We start from the raw sequence: 17,768 nt of genomic DNA, 5'->3' as shown, positions 1-17,768 counted from the left end.
CAATGAACTTTCCATGACTGGCACTGTGCTATGTTGTACACATAATAACTTTCTATATCTTCGAGGTGGGATCACCAAATTCATACCAGAGGTCCAGCTGCTGAAGGCACAGGTCAAGTTTGAATATGAGTCGAATTTAGATAAGGTCAAAGGTCAATGAACTTTCCATGACTGGCACTGTACTGTGTTGTACACACAATAACTTTCTATAGCTTTGAGGTGAGATCGCCAAATTCATAACAGAGGTCCATTTATTGAAGGTGGAGGTCAAGTTCAAATGTGAGCCGAATTTGAATAAGGTCAAAGGTCAATGACCTTTCCATGACTGGCACTGTGCCGTGCTGTACACACAATAACTTTCTATATCTACAAATGGCAGATGAGTGTACCCTAAATCTAGAAACATGTTGAACAAGATTAAGAGAAATTTAAAATTATCACAGTAATTAATAAAACAAATTGTACATGTATGTGGCCCCTCACGTCTAGTTTTCTGCATAGAGGTGCATGTGGTTACTACAAAAAACATTTTGATAGTGAAATTAGATTTTTGGAATGCATAAAGGCTGAATCTCATCGAAGAATTTGCATACTGTGCTCTATGATTTATGACTATCATATTTTAATTCTTTGTCTAGCATGCTGGACCTGGTGAGTTTGGACAAGTCGCTTATGAAATAAGTGGGGTAAGTTTTTGTTATAAATTATTTTGTAAAGTTAGATTTCTCATTAGTTGGTCTGCATGAAAAACCATAAACATATTTTGCCTCTGCAGTTAAAGAGTTCAAAATTCAAAATTGTAGCGTTCATATTCAGTATTTGAGTTTACCATTACATGAATAAGATTTATTCAGCATAGCACATAACTGAGCATGTCCCTTTGTACCATTTTAATCTGACCATCGCAATGGAACAATAGAAGTACACTGTACATATACAAATTAAGAAGTGAAATTAGATAGTAAGTTGATATTGCTCCATGCCTCTTGAACTCGCTCCTTTCTTCACTCTTTGAAATTGTCAACATTGAACTCTTCACATCTTCTCTTGAACTGAATTATTTCAGCAGATGTGTAGTAATTAATAGCTTAATTTGATGAGCCTGCGTTTATGAATAATTATAAGAGAAATATGGCCCAATATACATGTAAATGCTGTTTAATATCATCATCATAGTGTTGAGTACTGAGTTCATTACACATTAAATAAATGCTTGTTATAGAGAATTCTTAAAATGAATTAGATTGTCACATCATTATTTAATGGAATTATTTATTATAGAATATCCACATCATTAATGTGAATCTGACCATTGAAAGAGGGGTAATTATCTGCTTTTGTTTCTCTGAACTGCTTCATCTATCCGGTCCATGTATCTTGGTGTCATCAAGAGTTCAAATGTAGAGGTAGAATTCCTTACTACATTAAGCTTATGAAGAGCTAGCAATGTGTGTCCACTGTAGTTCCATGTTTGATTTGAAGTACCATAATGTGATATTGATGTGTCTTTGTTCATAGGAGAGTTTCTTCTTGATGTATAGCTATGAGGATGTACCTGAGATAACTGGCATTAAAAAGGGTGACAAAGTTGCCTTCCAAGTTGCAACTGACAAGAGGTGAGTCTGACATAATCCACCTTGATTATTATAGTCGGACCCCTGTAATTATTCAATATAGATTTGTGACTTATATTAATTTTTTTTTCCAGTTATGTTTGATACAGCAGTGTCCACCAAGATATTCTGGATGTAAGACTAGTGACATTATTATTGGTAAAACTTCATAAAATAGTTCAACTGATGAAGTATACATGTAGATAGATAGAATAAAGGATGTTCAGCATGAGTCTTTCCCCCTGCCATGTTTGACTACTGTCAGCAATACTTGCTTGCTTCTGTTGACTCTGGTTAACACTCCATGTGAACAAAAGAAAAATGCCTTATTAGATATATATATATTGTTTATTTTCGTGCTCTTATTCTCCACTGTGCATTATAAACAGCCATTTGTTTTATTGCACTTTTGTTTCTGATTGAAATTCAAATTAAGTTGCCAGTATTTTATGGTTGGCCACACTACATGTGAACATACTTGCAATCCACTAGTCTTGGGGGGTCATAATATACAGGACAAAGAGTTGAAAATAACTTTTATCGATCTATCTTTCTTTGTTAATCCATAATTTGTGAAATGGTCATTGATCCTGTCTAGGAATGGTAACATGCAAGCCAGGAATATAAGGCTTCTTGAGCCAGCTCAGGTACCCCGCTATCAAGGTGTTGTCTGCTCCATGAAGGAAACTTTCGGCTTCATTGAGCGGGCAGATGCAGTCAAAGAGGTAAATTTATAGATGCACAAAAAGTCACTTCCACGAACATACTGTATACATAATTTGTACACTTCAACCCATTTAATAAAATTCTTCTAAATCTGTTTTTTGACCGTGGGATTTCCAAACTTAAAAAAAACTCTTTTGTACTTGTATCAGCACATTTGGCAATGAAACTAATGTTTGTGACCATGCATGGCAAAACCCTTAACAGTGACACTGTGATATTCAATAGGAGTGCATTAAAGTTATTTTGGTAAGAATAGTCAAATTTCAGTTTAAGTGTTTCTTGGAAGAGTATACTTTTTTAATACTTTCTTGTACTCATGTTTTTTAGTATAAATTTGGAACTAATTTGACAACCCCCTTCTACAGTAATTCGAATGAGTTATAATCCTCTTATTGTCACCTTGCACAATAGTGTTGGGTAAGCATGCTTCAATCAACTTGTTCAACTTAAATCCCTCTTTTCTCAAAAGTAACATTCTATGGTAGTCAATCTTCCTTCTTTTTGTAATGAGAAATAGCAACATCCAATAGAAGTGAGTTATATGCCATTTTAAAGCTGAGATTCTCTTATTTTTTTTAGTAGGGATATTCATACGAAAACTCTGAACTGAAAATCTATTTCTTATGGCTTTTTGTGGGTTTTGTCATGCCTGGTCACATTTAATAATGCCTATGAATGATTGCAACGATAGTTTTTTTTTTTTTCAAAATTAATGCATGAGAAAATGAATTTAGAATATACATGACCCATCATACATATGATAGGAACAGTGTATTTTGGCATCTATATGTTATGGTCTGTACTGCAATGTATAATATGTTTGATCTCTCTTTTAGATCTTCTTCCACTATAGTGAGTTTACTGGTGACATCAGTGATCTTATTCTTGGTGATGATGTGGAGTTTGAGATTGGAAATCGAAATGTAAGTAAATTAAGAAATTCAGATAACCAGACCCCAGTTATTCTAGACAACTTTCCCATTATAACATAGACAATATTTGTTGTCCAGATGAATGCACGTGCTCTAGCTCATTACTTTTTAACGCCACTTTGTTCTCAATATCAGAAGCCTGGCTATATTTATCCTGAAATGACTTGTCTATTTTGAAATCAAGGTCTAGTTTTCCTTGAAATTTGACCTAAATATCGTCTGTTAGGTGAACTGCAGGAACACATTTGATTCATGATATCTTATTCAGTTTGTAGTATTGCATTAATCATGCAAATTTTCAATAAAATCATACTATTTCTTTGTTTTCATACTTATTGTTCATTAATTGTTCAATATTTGTTTATTATTAATAAAGGTGAATAATAAAATTTCTTTCATCTTGTTTATTAAAGCTAATTGATAATGTTAAAATGCAAATTGTTGGCTACAATATATTTTTGGGTAAAATGTATATATTTCCTTTTTTATTTTTTTGAATTTGTTAATGTGTAGTGTAATATTTTGTTTTGTAAATGCATTATCTACATCATCAACATAAACACAAATTATTTGATCCAATAAGAAACATGGGAATAAATGTTTTGGAAACATGATTCATATAAAAACTTAATTATTGATAGGTAAAACAAACACCATTTTCCCCTGAGTGTCATCACAAAAGATATTACAATTCTGTAAACTCATACCCAATCATACCAAAGAGTCTTGGAATCTGAATCAGCCCCCTCCCTCCAGTTGTTTTAAGGTTAAGAATCTTTTCCAACTTTTATGTTAGAATGAAAGTACGGCCTACAGCTTTGTTTGTTCTTGCTTCTTATCTAGGAGAAAGAAGTGGCCACTCAGATCAAGAAGCTGCCATCGGGAACTGTAGTCTTTGAAGATATCAGCCAGGAGGTCTATAAAGGAGTGATCAACAAGGTCATTCCACGCTTCACCAACAAGAAGACTGCTACACCATTTCCAGGCAGTCTGATCTACAACACAAAGGATGGAGGGTGTGTGAGGTTTTATTAGGCTTTGATCCAATGAGACAATACTTCAACTCTTGTAACAACAATTCCATTTTGTTATCATTGCTAATTCAATAAATGATGCACTGTCAGGTTATCCTGTATCACAAGGTGCAGTCAAATCTACCACAGCAAATGCTTGTCTATGTAAATGATCCTCATTTCTCAAAAGCCTCTTTTTCTGTATTCCTTGAACAAGGTTTTACATTGGAGCATGATGTGGATACCATAAGCTTTAAGATGTCCCTTGATGAATACTAAATATCTTGTACCTCTTGAATGATCTATCTTCACAAGTTTTACTGTAGCATGAAACATTGCTCTGTTCTTTTGTATGTTATGGCAATTTGTTATTTCCATTCCTTCTCCAGAAAACGTGAGCTTTCCTTTGGAGAAAAAGACACTCTGCGTTCATACACGTTACTTGTAGCCGACATTGTACATTTCTACATTGCAACAGACAGGAGAGATCACCTAGCGAGAGCCACTAACATCAGTCTGGCTACTGCAGAAACTTTCACCTGTGGAAAAGAAAATCGAGAAACAGTAAGTGTCCCTCAAATATATATAGAATGTAACTTTTCAAAGGGTAAGGACACTCTTTGTTTTGATTGTAATTTTGCATAAGTTTAATCTATTAGAATTTCAGAAATCAGTTAGACTTGAATAAATTCAACTCAGAAGAGTATGATAGTGTATGGTTTGCATAATCTGGTTTGAAAATTACATGTACTATGGCTTGGGTTAATAATTGACTTCTGAAAGGTCAAGTTATTTCACTTATGGAAGTTTACCTGTTTAGTTGGTGGAAGCATATTATAACTTACATCAAAGGTTTAACACAGCAAGAATAGGTTAACCAAAGTTGCAATTTTTTTATTTCCATTTTAAAGAAAAAGTAGGGTACTGTATAATCACAAAAGGACTACCAATCAATTGCGAAAATAATGGTTTATCAAGATCATTGTTATATTTACATTTTGTTTAATACCTTGTTCAGTAGTCAATCTGAATGAGAATCAACTGCGAACCTCATGTTCCCTAATAAGTAAATTATATGAATATTATTTGAAGGAAGGTTGTGCTTTACACACTTAGGAGCTTGTTAGTGGCTTGCAAGATCTAACATGACTTTGTTGCGGGTGTTTAATTCCTGTCGTTTTTGGTTGGTTAATGATATATTCTCTTGAATGGTCTGTAGGAAAGAAAGTCAATGATATACAAAGAAAAAGAATAAAAAAGGGCATCATGAGTAATAATTTCCTACACAACACACCTATAGAACAATTCTAACAGGGCTGAGGTGATAAAGAAAGGTGTTAAGACTGGTTTAAAGATACTGGGTGAAGGTAATTATACATTAGCCCTCTTAAAATGATGCACATTCCTTTAGATGAAATGTTGTGAGTACTTTTTTTTTGTAAATCATCTTCATTTCCAAACCACGATTTTACTTATGACTGGTGATGTACATAATATTATTTGCTAGGCAAAGTTAATACTTGGTCATATGTGCTCTCAATAGGTCATATGATTAGGATCCATTTTATTCATCCTATGAATATGAATAAAGTAGTAAACAATTCTACTATATTATAAGTTAGGATCTGAAAAAATATTTGAATTGCAGGCTCTCTTCAAATTGAAGGAAATCAGTCTAGACCAAGTATTACAATTGATTTCTGAGAAACTAGAGGTTGGCTATCACCATTTCATGATAACAATTTCAATCTATTTCTTGTTAATTTTTTTGTTTTAAGAAAAGCACCACATTATTCAACAAAAGCTGAAAGCTGTCCCAAAAGTATTAAGTTCAAGTCTTGTCTAGTTTCAATGTGTGGTAGATACAAATGAAGTATTGCCAAATATATTAAGACAAGTAAATCCTGTTTGATATATTCACCCTTTGTTTGTAGGGCACTGTAGCTGCTGTCAAGGATGGGTTTGGATTTATCAAGTGTGCTTGCAGGGAGGCTAGAATGTTCTTTCATTTCAGTGAGATGCTGCAAGCTGTAAGTAGTCTTAATATTCTTCATAATAAATTGGAATCCCAACCATTCAATTTATTCAATTCATCCACATTGTGCTGCATTTAACCCAGGTGTGGTGCCTGGCAGGAACATTTATTCCTTGATATGCTAGTGTGTTGGAATTTTGGTTGACTAAGTCAATGGAAATAATAATGTGGGCCTTATGCACCCTTCAGAGTTGATGCAAGTGCATAATAGAGATCTGTATTACCTACATGAGAATTCTGGAGACATGATATAAACACATATTTTGTCAGCCCATATTGATTGCACAATAGCTCATCCAGGGCCCAGCTGTATGGCTAAAGACCATGATATCCATACCACCTCCTCCCCAAATTGGTTATTTTCGTACCTTTGCCTCAGTTCTAAAATATATGGTCCATATTCTCAGCTGATCAAACACAAGCGGAAGATTGTGGGGGTGTTAAGTGTTTGTGTGCCGTAAGATTGACTTCACAATTGTGTGGCCAGGATTAATTTGCTACATGTGAATAATATAAAATCGGAAGTACTGACATTCAAACAGGTGTATAAAATTGCTACAAATTATAGCTTACTTTATATGATACATAAAACTCCTGTATGTAATGGTAATAATATTGAATGGCATAAATTTTCGGGGGATACCACATATATCATTCTCACTAGACCCATATGGCCCTGGACATAGCCCTGGGCAATTTGAGACGACTCCAGGAAATATATGTGGTATCTATCTCTGTCCAGTTGATATTATGCAAATTATTTTGAATTCATAATTTGTAGTAATTTTTTTGCTTTCATGAATTAATTTCCCATTATGACCACATATTTCACAATTTCCTTTGTATTTCACTGCATCATTGTGCTTCAAAAGATAAAGAGATTTGTATTTTCATTCTAAATATTTGTTTTTATAGGCTTAATATTTATGATTTGCAATATCATTAGAGGAAGTTTTTGAATTATTACAATTAAGGTCTTAGTGATTAATATTCATGTTAATTGTAATACAGTTGGTTGGCTTTTAAGTCTTAGTTAGTACTCACAGAATATGTTTTTTCTCCTTCATTAGGGTGATATATGTGTGTCTGATGAAGTGGAGTTCTCTGTAATCCCTGTGAGTATACAGCTTATGTATTTAGATAATATGCCTGATAATATTTAACATGTCAGTGCCAGTAATTTCAAACAAATTTGAGAAGTTTGTTTGAGATTCATATTAGTCATGAAACTTTATAAAGCTTTATTTAATTTAGAAATAATAATGCAACCATGAAACACACAATTTCATAACTATTTTCTTTGGAAATAGATGAAATTTCATTCACATATGATTTTCTTTCTTTGATTGCTAACAATTTCCTCTGTTGAAATATGTTTTTCATTTAACTTTAAGAAAAAATGTGAAAATACATTATTTGAGTGAAAAATTGATATTTCATACCTTGACTACTGTATGTCATTTGTTGATAATTTCAATGACATGTAATAATGATCATGACGCATGTATTGCTTGGTATAATTGATATCTATATTACTGATATGATTTTGACATGGTATAGGATCCAACCTCACCTCAGCGTCAGATAGCTATCCGTATCAAACGATTGCCCAAGGGTAGTGTTTCCTTTGAGACTGTACTTCCTAATCGTGTCCAAGGTCTGGTTGATAAAGTGCCTGCTAATTCGGTGAGTGGTTCTTTTTTTTCTTTCTTTGAATCCATAGAGGTTCATCGTTTTATTTTAGAATTTTAAACAAATCGGTAATCATTCCTCGTGCTAGTAATTTTCTAAACTTGTTTAGTGTATTTAATGTCAACAGTTCTATGCTATTTTTGTAATTAAGTTCAGTCCCTTATAATTGTGAAAATTTCAAATTATCATTACAATAGCAAAAGAGAGCAAGTGACAAAAAAGATATATGAGCAACATGCATTTTGGGCACTTTCACATGTGCAAGGTACTTAAGTTTCTTTTATATAACTTATAACCCCTTTTACAGTTTAATGCTAGGAAAATATGTCTTTTCTATCGACTGAACTCTCTTATTCCAAATATTTTCTTCACATTGTCAATGTTCTTCATATCTAACCATGATAGTTAAATTAATTAAAATTCAACCTTTGTTTATATGGTTTTGTTGCCTTTATTATTTTCAGTGGGGTCGTAGCCCTGGTAAGAACCGAGACAAGGAGCTTGATGTAGGTTTCATCACTTATGGTCAGAATGGAAGTCGTGTTAATATTGCATTCCATGCCAAGGATACTGATGTCAAAGTACCACCAGGGGTTGGTGATTTGGTAAATACAATTTACTAAACTACCCTCTTTGCTTTTGGGCCAGCCCAGTTGTCGGAATAAATCCAAATCGGCTTCAAGTTGCAGCCAATGATGACGTCATTAAGATTTGGAATTGAATTTGCTTTTATTTCTACATTGAGGCTCGAACTACATTGAATTTGATTTCAGTAGTCCTACAACTATTCTGACCTCTGATCGCTAAGATTTTATTGGTTGGAATGTTCATGTCAAATGTTATTATAATTTCTTTGAAAATCGGATTGCAACGAATCGTATAGTGTGAGCTGGGCTTTAGTCACACTAATTTGTAGCAAAATCTTGCTTTTTTAGAATAACCCAATTTGTTCAGTGATTTCAGTGTGGTATTGATTTCAGTATTGTCTGATACATAGGAAGTTTTTAAAGATAGTTCAGTGGAGCGTTTGATAAAAGAGCTTGTCAGATGTTTTATCTTTCTGTTACCATAGTAACAGTCAGACACATGTGCTTCCCAGCTAATCAAAATCAAGGAAAGTTTTCCCCAGAAAGGGTTCATGTTAATGATATTTATACCCTTGTGTTGTAACCAGGTTGAATTCAATATTGCTGAGATCAAGAAAGATGGTTCTCGCATTGCAGTCAATGTCACCGTCATCACCAGAAACTCTGACTCACGTAAGATAGGAGTCATTTCAGTAATGAAGGAGAACTTTGGATTCATTGAAAGTGACAAGCGAGACAAAGAAATCTTCTTCCATTTTAGGTAAAATATGTGACTAAAAAAATTATATTTTCTTACCCAAAGTTTATGAACTGCAGAAAATCTTTCTTTGTTCTCTTATTGATCTGAAATGAAGGAATGTGAAATAATGCCTTATTGTCATTTATTCTAAACCTTTCAATATTTTGTCTTAGAGACTGCATATATCACTTATTTAGGATAACATGTATTTGGTTGAATATGATTACATTTTCTATACAAGGGATGACGAACAGAAGGAAGTAACTTACTCTTTGGTTCTTTTCAAATTTCTGGAACCAAAGTATTCTTAAATAATATAAACCACATTTCTGAAAACTATAAAGCCATAACTCAATTCATTGCCTCTGATGCAATTAACTCTTTATTAAGAGATTCATATAAGGTATTCATAATTTTCCTATTCAATTATTAGTAGTAACATGACGTTTTGACTGTTTTTCGTAATGCAGTGAATTCCATGGAGACCTTAATGATTTAGATGTAGGTAATGAGGTCTCATACATCTCTGTGCGCAAAGGACCAAAACTAAGTGCTGAAGAAGTCAAGAAACTACAAAATGGAGTCATCCCACCAAAGGTAGGACTAACTCATTTTTTTTTCTTCGGCTCATAATTTAGGTGTTTAAGGTGTAATGCAGAGACAACACAAATGAAATAGGATGGTTCTAACTAATTTTGTGAAGTATATTTTGATTATAAAAGATTGTTTGAAATGTAATACGAAGATGATCAAAGTCCTATGAAAGAGTTTTTATATACTGAAGCATATAAAATTACTCCCTGTAAATGATTACCAAATTATGTTTGATTTTTTTTACCAGGATGTGAAACCAGGTCAGTTTAATGGAACCGTCCTCCGTCCACTGCGTAACGTAGACCCTAACCAAGAAGAATACACAGGACTTGTAGGTGTAGCCAATGACGGTAGGTCAATTGAGTAATTCCAGTATTTGTATATTGATTTCATGTCTTTCTTATTTGTAAAATTCAATGTAGCTATTAGAAGGAATGGGAACAATGTAAAAACATGTACTGTGAGTACTGAACAAAACAATTATCGTGAACTATATATAATACTGGAATATAAATACTAACAAGTACTTATTATGTTGGTATATATACAAACAGTTCACCAGGATTCTAGTAATTTCATTGCAGCATGTTTTCTTGCTGCCCATTTTTTCATACTATAGAAATTGTTGTGCATGATTTGTACAGCATGTGGGATTATATTTATTCCAATTATTGTTTTTTTTTTTCTTCAGATGGAACTACTGGTGCCACCTACCCATACTCAATCACCGGACTGTTGAATATGCATGAGTTTCTTCAGAAGACTGATAGTGTATGCTTCCAGCTATGTACCTGGCCAGATTCAGACCAACTATGGGCTTGTAATGTAGCTGCTGTACGCAGTCTTCTTAGGACCAGGGTGGACTCCATCAAAGGACCGGTAAGTCTGCCTTTTTTATTTGCTATATTTTTGTTAGTATTCGGAATTATTTGGTTATTACGGTTGTTTGTCTATGAGATGCATTCGTAGGGGTACTCTTGGTGTGTGTGTGTGTGTGGAGGGAGTGGGGTAGGTAATTCTCGACTTGAAAGCAATAGATGATGCGTTCTGTAAAAATTGCAAAATTCCAATGAAACCTTTCTGACTAAATATTAGTATACCTCATATTTTTTTCTAAAAGAAGATATTTAGCTAAGGTCAATGTGTTTCGTGAATACTTCTACCTATCCAGGGTTGGTATTCTGAAAATTGTCTTAACTTTTCATGTAACTCAGCAAGATAACAGCTTGCTAAAATTGTCTCAAATCTGTATTCTGAAAATTGTCTTATCTCTGTAAGGACGTCCCCTATTTTATCTCTGACAAGCCCAATATTCTGTCATCAACCAGTCATTAAAGTTGTTTTATGCTTAGGCTAACCAATAGAAGTGTCTCTTTTGAATATTATTATAAGCGCATTGTTGACATGAGGCGTATTTCCCTTGCGCCCTCGACGCTTATGCATGTGCGTCACTGTGCTAAAAATACACGTGGCTGATCTCAGACTGAGTCAACTGAGAGTCATATTTTCTTTGAAAAGAATTATCTCAATTACCAATTTTTAATTGCTGAAAAGACTACCAATCTGTCTCTGTAATGTCTTTGGAATGTCTCCTGCAGTGATCGAGAAATATCGTATGCAACATTAAGTTACAATAGCCCCTTACCTCTTGTAAATTTCTTGTATTTTTGCAAGGAAGTTAACAGGCGCTGTTTTAACATACGCATCATTATTATTATCATTATATAGCTCTGACATCATACGCGCTCAGTGAAAGTTACAAGAAAATATACAGGAAAAGATACAAGAATTTTCAGAATACGGATTTTATTGTAACTCCAAAGATACAAGAATATTTCTCTTAAGACAATTTTCAGAATACGACCCCAGGCAAGTTCAGAATTTTAGAATTTAGTACCCAAGAATATGAAGCTCTTTTAATCTCAGACATCCAGAAACTTGAGCTTTTGGAAAACGAATACCACCATAAATGTAGTCATGGATTTACACTTCCCATTTTTTCCCCTTGTTTTCCTGATTCAGTATGGTTTCTTGGATTATGATACCGGTGATGGCAAGAAGCTCTTCTTTCACATGAGTGAGGTAATCAATGGAGATGTCCATACTGGAGACCAAGTAGAGTTTGTTCTTATCACCAATCAGAAAACCAACCGCCAAAGTGCCGTTAATGTTCGCAAAGTCACGTGAGTTACAAGTACCTTTACTCTTTCATTTCAAGATTTTGTTAGTTTGTTTAAATCACATCTTGGTTCAAATATTAAGGGATAAAAGCCAACTATTAGCCTGTTCTAACAGTTCCAGCACATATTTGTTTGTGACCTGATTCAATAAAAGTGTTTATACCCTTGATCTAGATGAAATAAAGACTTCGCTATTATCATTTGTTTGTTATTGTTTGTTTTTTTTGCACTTTTATTCTGTCTGCACAATAACAAAATTTCCAGTGAGGCTTTACATTTTTGTAACTTTTTGAATAAGTTTTAATTAAAAAAAAAAGTTTTCAGTTTGGCCTTTATTAATATCATCAGTGCAAATGGTCTTTATTTACTGATATTTACTTAAGATGAGTTACATCAAACATCTCTGTTTGTTCCCTGTGCACGATACCATAATATCTGCTCAGAATAGTATACGAAATTGGAAATGATTATTTTCTCTTATTTTTCCTCTTATGCCTTAACAGAAGTACTCCACGCCCTGAACGCCTTCGCCGCCTGCAGAGTCTACCCAATGATGAGAAGGGTCTTCGTCTGATTGTCCTCCGCCAGCCAATTGGACCCAAAAGTGCTGAACATGGATTCAAAATTGAACGTTAGGTTGAATGATTTAGTTGGCCATAAATGTACCTGTAAGTTTATAACATCTCACTTGAGTTGAATACTGTATCCTCATTTTCTTTTCTATTTTTTGTTCTTTTACATGATTGATGTTAACAGAGATGAAATTGAATTTAATTCAGAATTTCCTTTTGTTTCGTGTTTTCTCACGTTTTTCAGACAAGGTTTGAGTTCTTTGCTCTTGATATATGTTTATGGTTGTGGTGTATTACACATACCTCAGTTGAAATTTTTTGTTTGGCACCAAATAAATGGTTGCCTCTTTTATGTTATATGTTTGAATATTTCTTGAAGAAACAATGAAACAAGTAAGAAAGTAAGTGGAATTAAGTTTTGCATTCTATGCACTATTGGAGCTATGGTATTTGCTTCAATATAACAATGAGTAAGTGTAGTGAATGTTAACATGCATTTCAATGATTTCCTATGTTACTGAGATGATTGTGTGTTTGTACTCAATGTTGCTTCTCAGTATGTATGTATACCCAAATCATACCCAAAGAGACTGAACAAAAGTATATTACCAGAAGGATCTTTGGTTTTGTTTCACTTTGATGTTCATTTGGGTCCTGATTGAAATATGACTACCATAGTCATAAAATGAAAGGATATATTAGCTTTGCTTATGTAAATACCACAATTACACTATTTGCTATGAGTTTTATTTATTTTTGGTATGATTTGATTCTTGAACAGCAGGTCCTATTGGTTTGATGTTGAAAGAAAAAGTAATACAAATTAATTTAAGATTTCAATTGGTGACATATTAGCTGCAGATCATTAGAAACATGTATGAAGTCTGTTCCTGTATGAGATATATTAATGTGGTACTTTGATTCACAGTGCTGCATATATTTATGGTCTTACACGGCTATTATGTAAGAAAAGGCATTTCTTATTTACATGGATAGATTTGGAGATGCACACAATATTTTACATTGTCATGACATCTGTCAATCTCAGATATTCAATAACTTCTCCAATACGTCCCTACATGATTGACTGCCAATGGGAGTCAATCTTAATATGAAGATTGATTATTGTAAATTTGTAATGAGTCAAATTGTATAGAAACTTTGAATACCAGAGTGAGTTAATGTGGATAGGATGGAAAACTACAAGGAGTCATGGATAAGTATGTCACATCTGGGGAGCGTTTCATCAATATTTTCGTCCGACAAGTTTTCAGATCTGACAACTTTCAATGATTTTGATTGGTTGAGAGGCACTGTTCCTATGGTAACTGTCGGATAAAATGGGACTTGTTGGATAAAACGTCCAACAAGTCCTTTCATGAAACGCTCCCTTGTTAATAGTGAGGCTTGTAATTTAAATGAACAAATTGGCAGACTCATATATTGTATATTCAGACACGTTTCTAAAATACGACATAAATTTATGGAGTCAAAATGAAGTGATGAGGGGCACAAAATATTAGTCACATTGACTTATAAGGATGGTATTATTTTCTAGAGTCAATATGAATGAAGAAAATGGCAATTTCATTGAATTGAAAATTAGATGTATAGATGCTTATTCAAAAGAATTAAGCATGTTGTCTATTTGATTAGAATAGGAAGCATGACTGTATCAGCAAGTTGACAAGCTATTTGAAATATCGGCACACTAGATGTACCATGGCTGTTCTTTTATAAGATGATCAGATTGTGTGTGTGTTTGCTAGAAATGTGTTATCAGACATGAACCTCTCAGTTGGCTAATGTCAGTTTGTAAATATTCATAAATATGTTTTAATTCCAGTGTGTCACTTAATTTCACTCTCTCTCTCTCTCTCTCTCTCTCTTTCTTGATCTTATTTCCTTTATCAACTTTCCATTTTGAAAGTATAAGGGAAGAATAATTTACATAATAGACTTCACCAATAGTATTCAGGTGTAATGAAAAGCGAATTGATATGTATGGAGTGTTATGAATTTTTTGACTGACAATCCATGTAATCAAATGTATTATATATTTTTATGTTGGTCTGATAACACAATCTGAGTTACCATTCATAAAAAAAGAGTTATCTGTTTAGTAATTGCATTTCATGTCCATTATGTTCCAAATTTATGAATTGACTTTCATCTAAATTAAAAATGGATTACAATAAGACGTTTCTTGTTAATGTTAATGATGCTTGCATATCAAATGTATCAGTTTTGGTAACTTAATCCATTTACATTTCTCAAATAATAAAGTTAGAATTGCAATAAGTTAAATGGTTGTGTGGAAGAATGTAGTGAGGTAAAGGATTCGGATTAAATTATGGCTTGTTATAAGTGGAAAAAAAAATCATTATGGATGTTTGTTATTTCTTTTAAAGAATAACTGAAATATCATACTGCTCAACCTGATTAGTATCCTAATATAAAATTTGATTGCTATATTTGTATAGAAGTTTAAGAGCTAAGAGCATCTGGTTATTGATTTGGGTGGAGACACAACCACTTAATGTGCCTTTTTTTCTGTCGTAAGAGTTTACAGAGTGATGTTTGTTAATGTAATCCAACCTTTCATTTATTGTTTATGTGAATGTTAAATAGGGATATTAAATAGGGGAAAAATCTTGCCAACCAGATGTTCTATAATGTTTTTGATTCATTATTCACAATTGAATTAGAGTTATGTCTTTAACCATTTGTTAGAAAATGATTTACCTTACTTTACAGAATGTTTGTAGTAATGTTGTTCCATTTTAATTATAAAAATCAACAAAATAATATACATGTGTCTGGATTAGTGGAGCGAGCACTCGATGGAATATACCACGTCATTGCAGTATGTAGATATTGTTTTCATAATTGACCTTTCATTTGCGCTCAAACATTTTGGGTACTTACTAGTAAGAAGTGATCACTTATCAACCAAGGTAAACTCAAAATAACGTGTTTTCATACTGGGAGGTAAATTCAATTGACTTATCTCATTTGCCTTTGGGAGATTTAGATTTACAAGAAACCAGGGTGATTAAGATATAAGGTGAGAATAGTATAATGTACATATATTTGAGGCTTCTGAATAGTGCTGGTCAATATTTTGATATTATCGAAATTATGCCATATTGACAAACTTAAATATTCGATAATGCTTTTATGATTATGTTGATATTTCACAGTAACATGATATGCCCAAAATATTGTCAATTATGAAAAGTTAATCACTATTTATCAACCACAAATGATGCTCTGTAACGCTTTTAAACCAACTCAGACCTATGTAAATTAGTACCCAAATGCCCGCTTTTCATGGACAAGCTCTGATGAAAAGTTTTGTTTTCATTTTCAAGGAAATACTGCTCATATAAATTAACATAATGAATTTTCAGACTTGGCGATATATTGTGTTAACAGCGATATTTTGTGTTTTGGGTGATGTTATACTGGAAATAATCGTCCAACATTGAAATAAAATATCGACCAGCACTATTTTTGAATGATATGTCTAAAACATGCCTAGTTTATTATTATATGAAAATATTCTGTATGGATGAGTTTAGAAATGTAATATCCATAGATGATTTAGATTGATACTAATTCAGATGTGCATGTAAGGGTTACTTGACATATTCCTGCAGTCGTTTGATATACTTTGTGAAAGCTTATTTGCCAAGTATATGATTTTAGTATTGTTTTTTTTTTAATCAATCCAGAGCAATGAATGTCAGAACTTCTTGAATGGTTGTTTAATATATTTAAATAGAACAAAACAGTATTTTATGTTTTGGTGCTAAATTATAAACTAAGCTTTCCAAGGAATGACATTTTGTTGTTATAACCAGGAGAGGGGGGGGGGGTGATAGTCATCAAGTTTCTGCAGTCCCTTTTTTTCTCTCCATTTAAGAAGAGGATCCGTATTTCATCACACTGCCTTTGAGTAAAGTTTTATTTTCATTCATTTTAAAATGATATTCCTGGTGAAAGACAAAATGCTGTGATCTTTACAAAGTACATTTATTTCTGATCAAATGTTGCAATGCTGCATTAATTTCAATGATGAATTGTATTTCCCTTATGTATATTGAGATTTAACTTATTTTCTCGCTATATACTGGAGCAAATATTAACATAATTCATTATTAGTATATTTCATTATTTAGGAGATTCAAAGCTGTGACTGAAGTGCTTCACAGTGATTAAAAATACTTTTGTTTTCAAATTACTTATATTATTGTCACTACTCTTGTCATTGTTATAAAGGATCCAATATCACCAAGTGAAAAATATGCCTTGAATTTTGTGATGAGATAATTTTGTATCGAGCTCAAATGTTTGGAACTTTGTTATTTTCATTATATTTTATTGTGAAACTTCATATAATTTTCTTATCCCAGCTTTCATCACTCCCCCTTAATCAAAATTGGCTTATTCAGTTCATACTTTTAATCAGATAAATACTTTTTTATGTTGCTGAAAATTTTGCATTTGACTGTGCCTTAGAAATTGTAAAACTTCAACTTTTTGTTTGCCATTGTATGATTTGATTGTATGTAAAATGTTATTTTTGATTTTGATTTACATGCTTCTGAAGTTCAGGGTTTTAGGTTTAAATGTTCACTTTTTACTTCACTTTCCTTTTTCTCTCTTTCTTTTTTTTCAAATAGGAGGCTGTTTTGAGTTTAATGTTTCTTTGGAATATCCTTTGAAAGTAACACTTGAAAAATTCAGTGTAAAACTTGATTATAGTTCTATTTCATTTGTGATCAGCAGCACAAAAGAACAGTTGATGTTCCAAATGTTGGAGAAAAGCCTTGCTTTTGTATACTTGTAGTCTATAGTTTTGTATGCCCTTTGTGATGGAAATATTCAAATGTTATGTATCTTCAGGCTTGAGGGTTGTTCAAAGGGATTTGCTTTTGTACCAATGTATGCTCTATGCAACTCTTTTTCCTCTTTGTACTTAATGAATTTGAAAATTGGAAATGTTGCAAACTTGCATTGAATTTGAACTTGTTGGAAGTAAATTTTCTCCAACACTGCAATATTATTAATATTATTATT

General features: G+C 32.8%; 1 protein-coding gene across 1 annotated transcript in view; it reads left to right on the top strand.

Annotated features, from left to right (window-relative positions):
• Positions 1–17,768, top strand: part of LOC121410554 (cold shock domain-containing protein E1-like) — a 31,843-nt gene extending 14,075 nt beyond the window's left edge. Inside the window, exons 7-22 of the mRNA XM_041602722.1 lie at positions 639–686; positions 1,519–1,616; positions 2,212–2,338; positions 3,176–3,262; positions 4,115–4,287; positions 4,674–4,848; positions 6,219–6,314; positions 7,390–7,434; positions 7,880–8,005; positions 8,476–8,616; positions 9,186–9,358; positions 9,808–9,934; positions 10,179–10,281; positions 10,623–10,810; positions 11,954–12,114; positions 12,615–17,768. Coding sequence (XP_041458656.1) covers positions 639–686; positions 1,519–1,616; positions 2,212–2,338; positions 3,176–3,262; positions 4,115–4,287; positions 4,674–4,848; positions 6,219–6,314; positions 7,390–7,434; positions 7,880–8,005; positions 8,476–8,616; positions 9,186–9,358; positions 9,808–9,934; positions 10,179–10,281; positions 10,623–10,810; positions 11,954–12,114; positions 12,615–12,747 — 2,001 coding nt within the window. The 3' untranslated portion in view covers positions 12,748–17,768. The remainder of the gene's footprint in view (positions 1–638; positions 687–1,518; positions 1,617–2,211; positions 2,339–3,175; positions 3,263–4,114; positions 4,288–4,673; positions 4,849–6,218; positions 6,315–7,389; positions 7,435–7,879; positions 8,006–8,475; positions 8,617–9,185; positions 9,359–9,807; positions 9,935–10,178; positions 10,282–10,622; positions 10,811–11,953; positions 12,115–12,614) is intronic.

Source organism: Lytechinus variegatus, chromosome 3 (assembly GCF_018143015.1).
Source record: "Lytechinus variegatus isolate NC3 chromosome 3, Lvar_3.0, whole genome shotgun sequence".
NCBI classification, from domain to species: Eukaryota; Metazoa; Echinodermata; class Echinoidea; order Temnopleuroida; family Toxopneustidae; genus Lytechinus; species Lytechinus variegatus.
The sequence above is the reverse complement of the archived record's forward strand: the minus strand, read 5'-3'. Positions and strand labels throughout refer to the sequence as shown.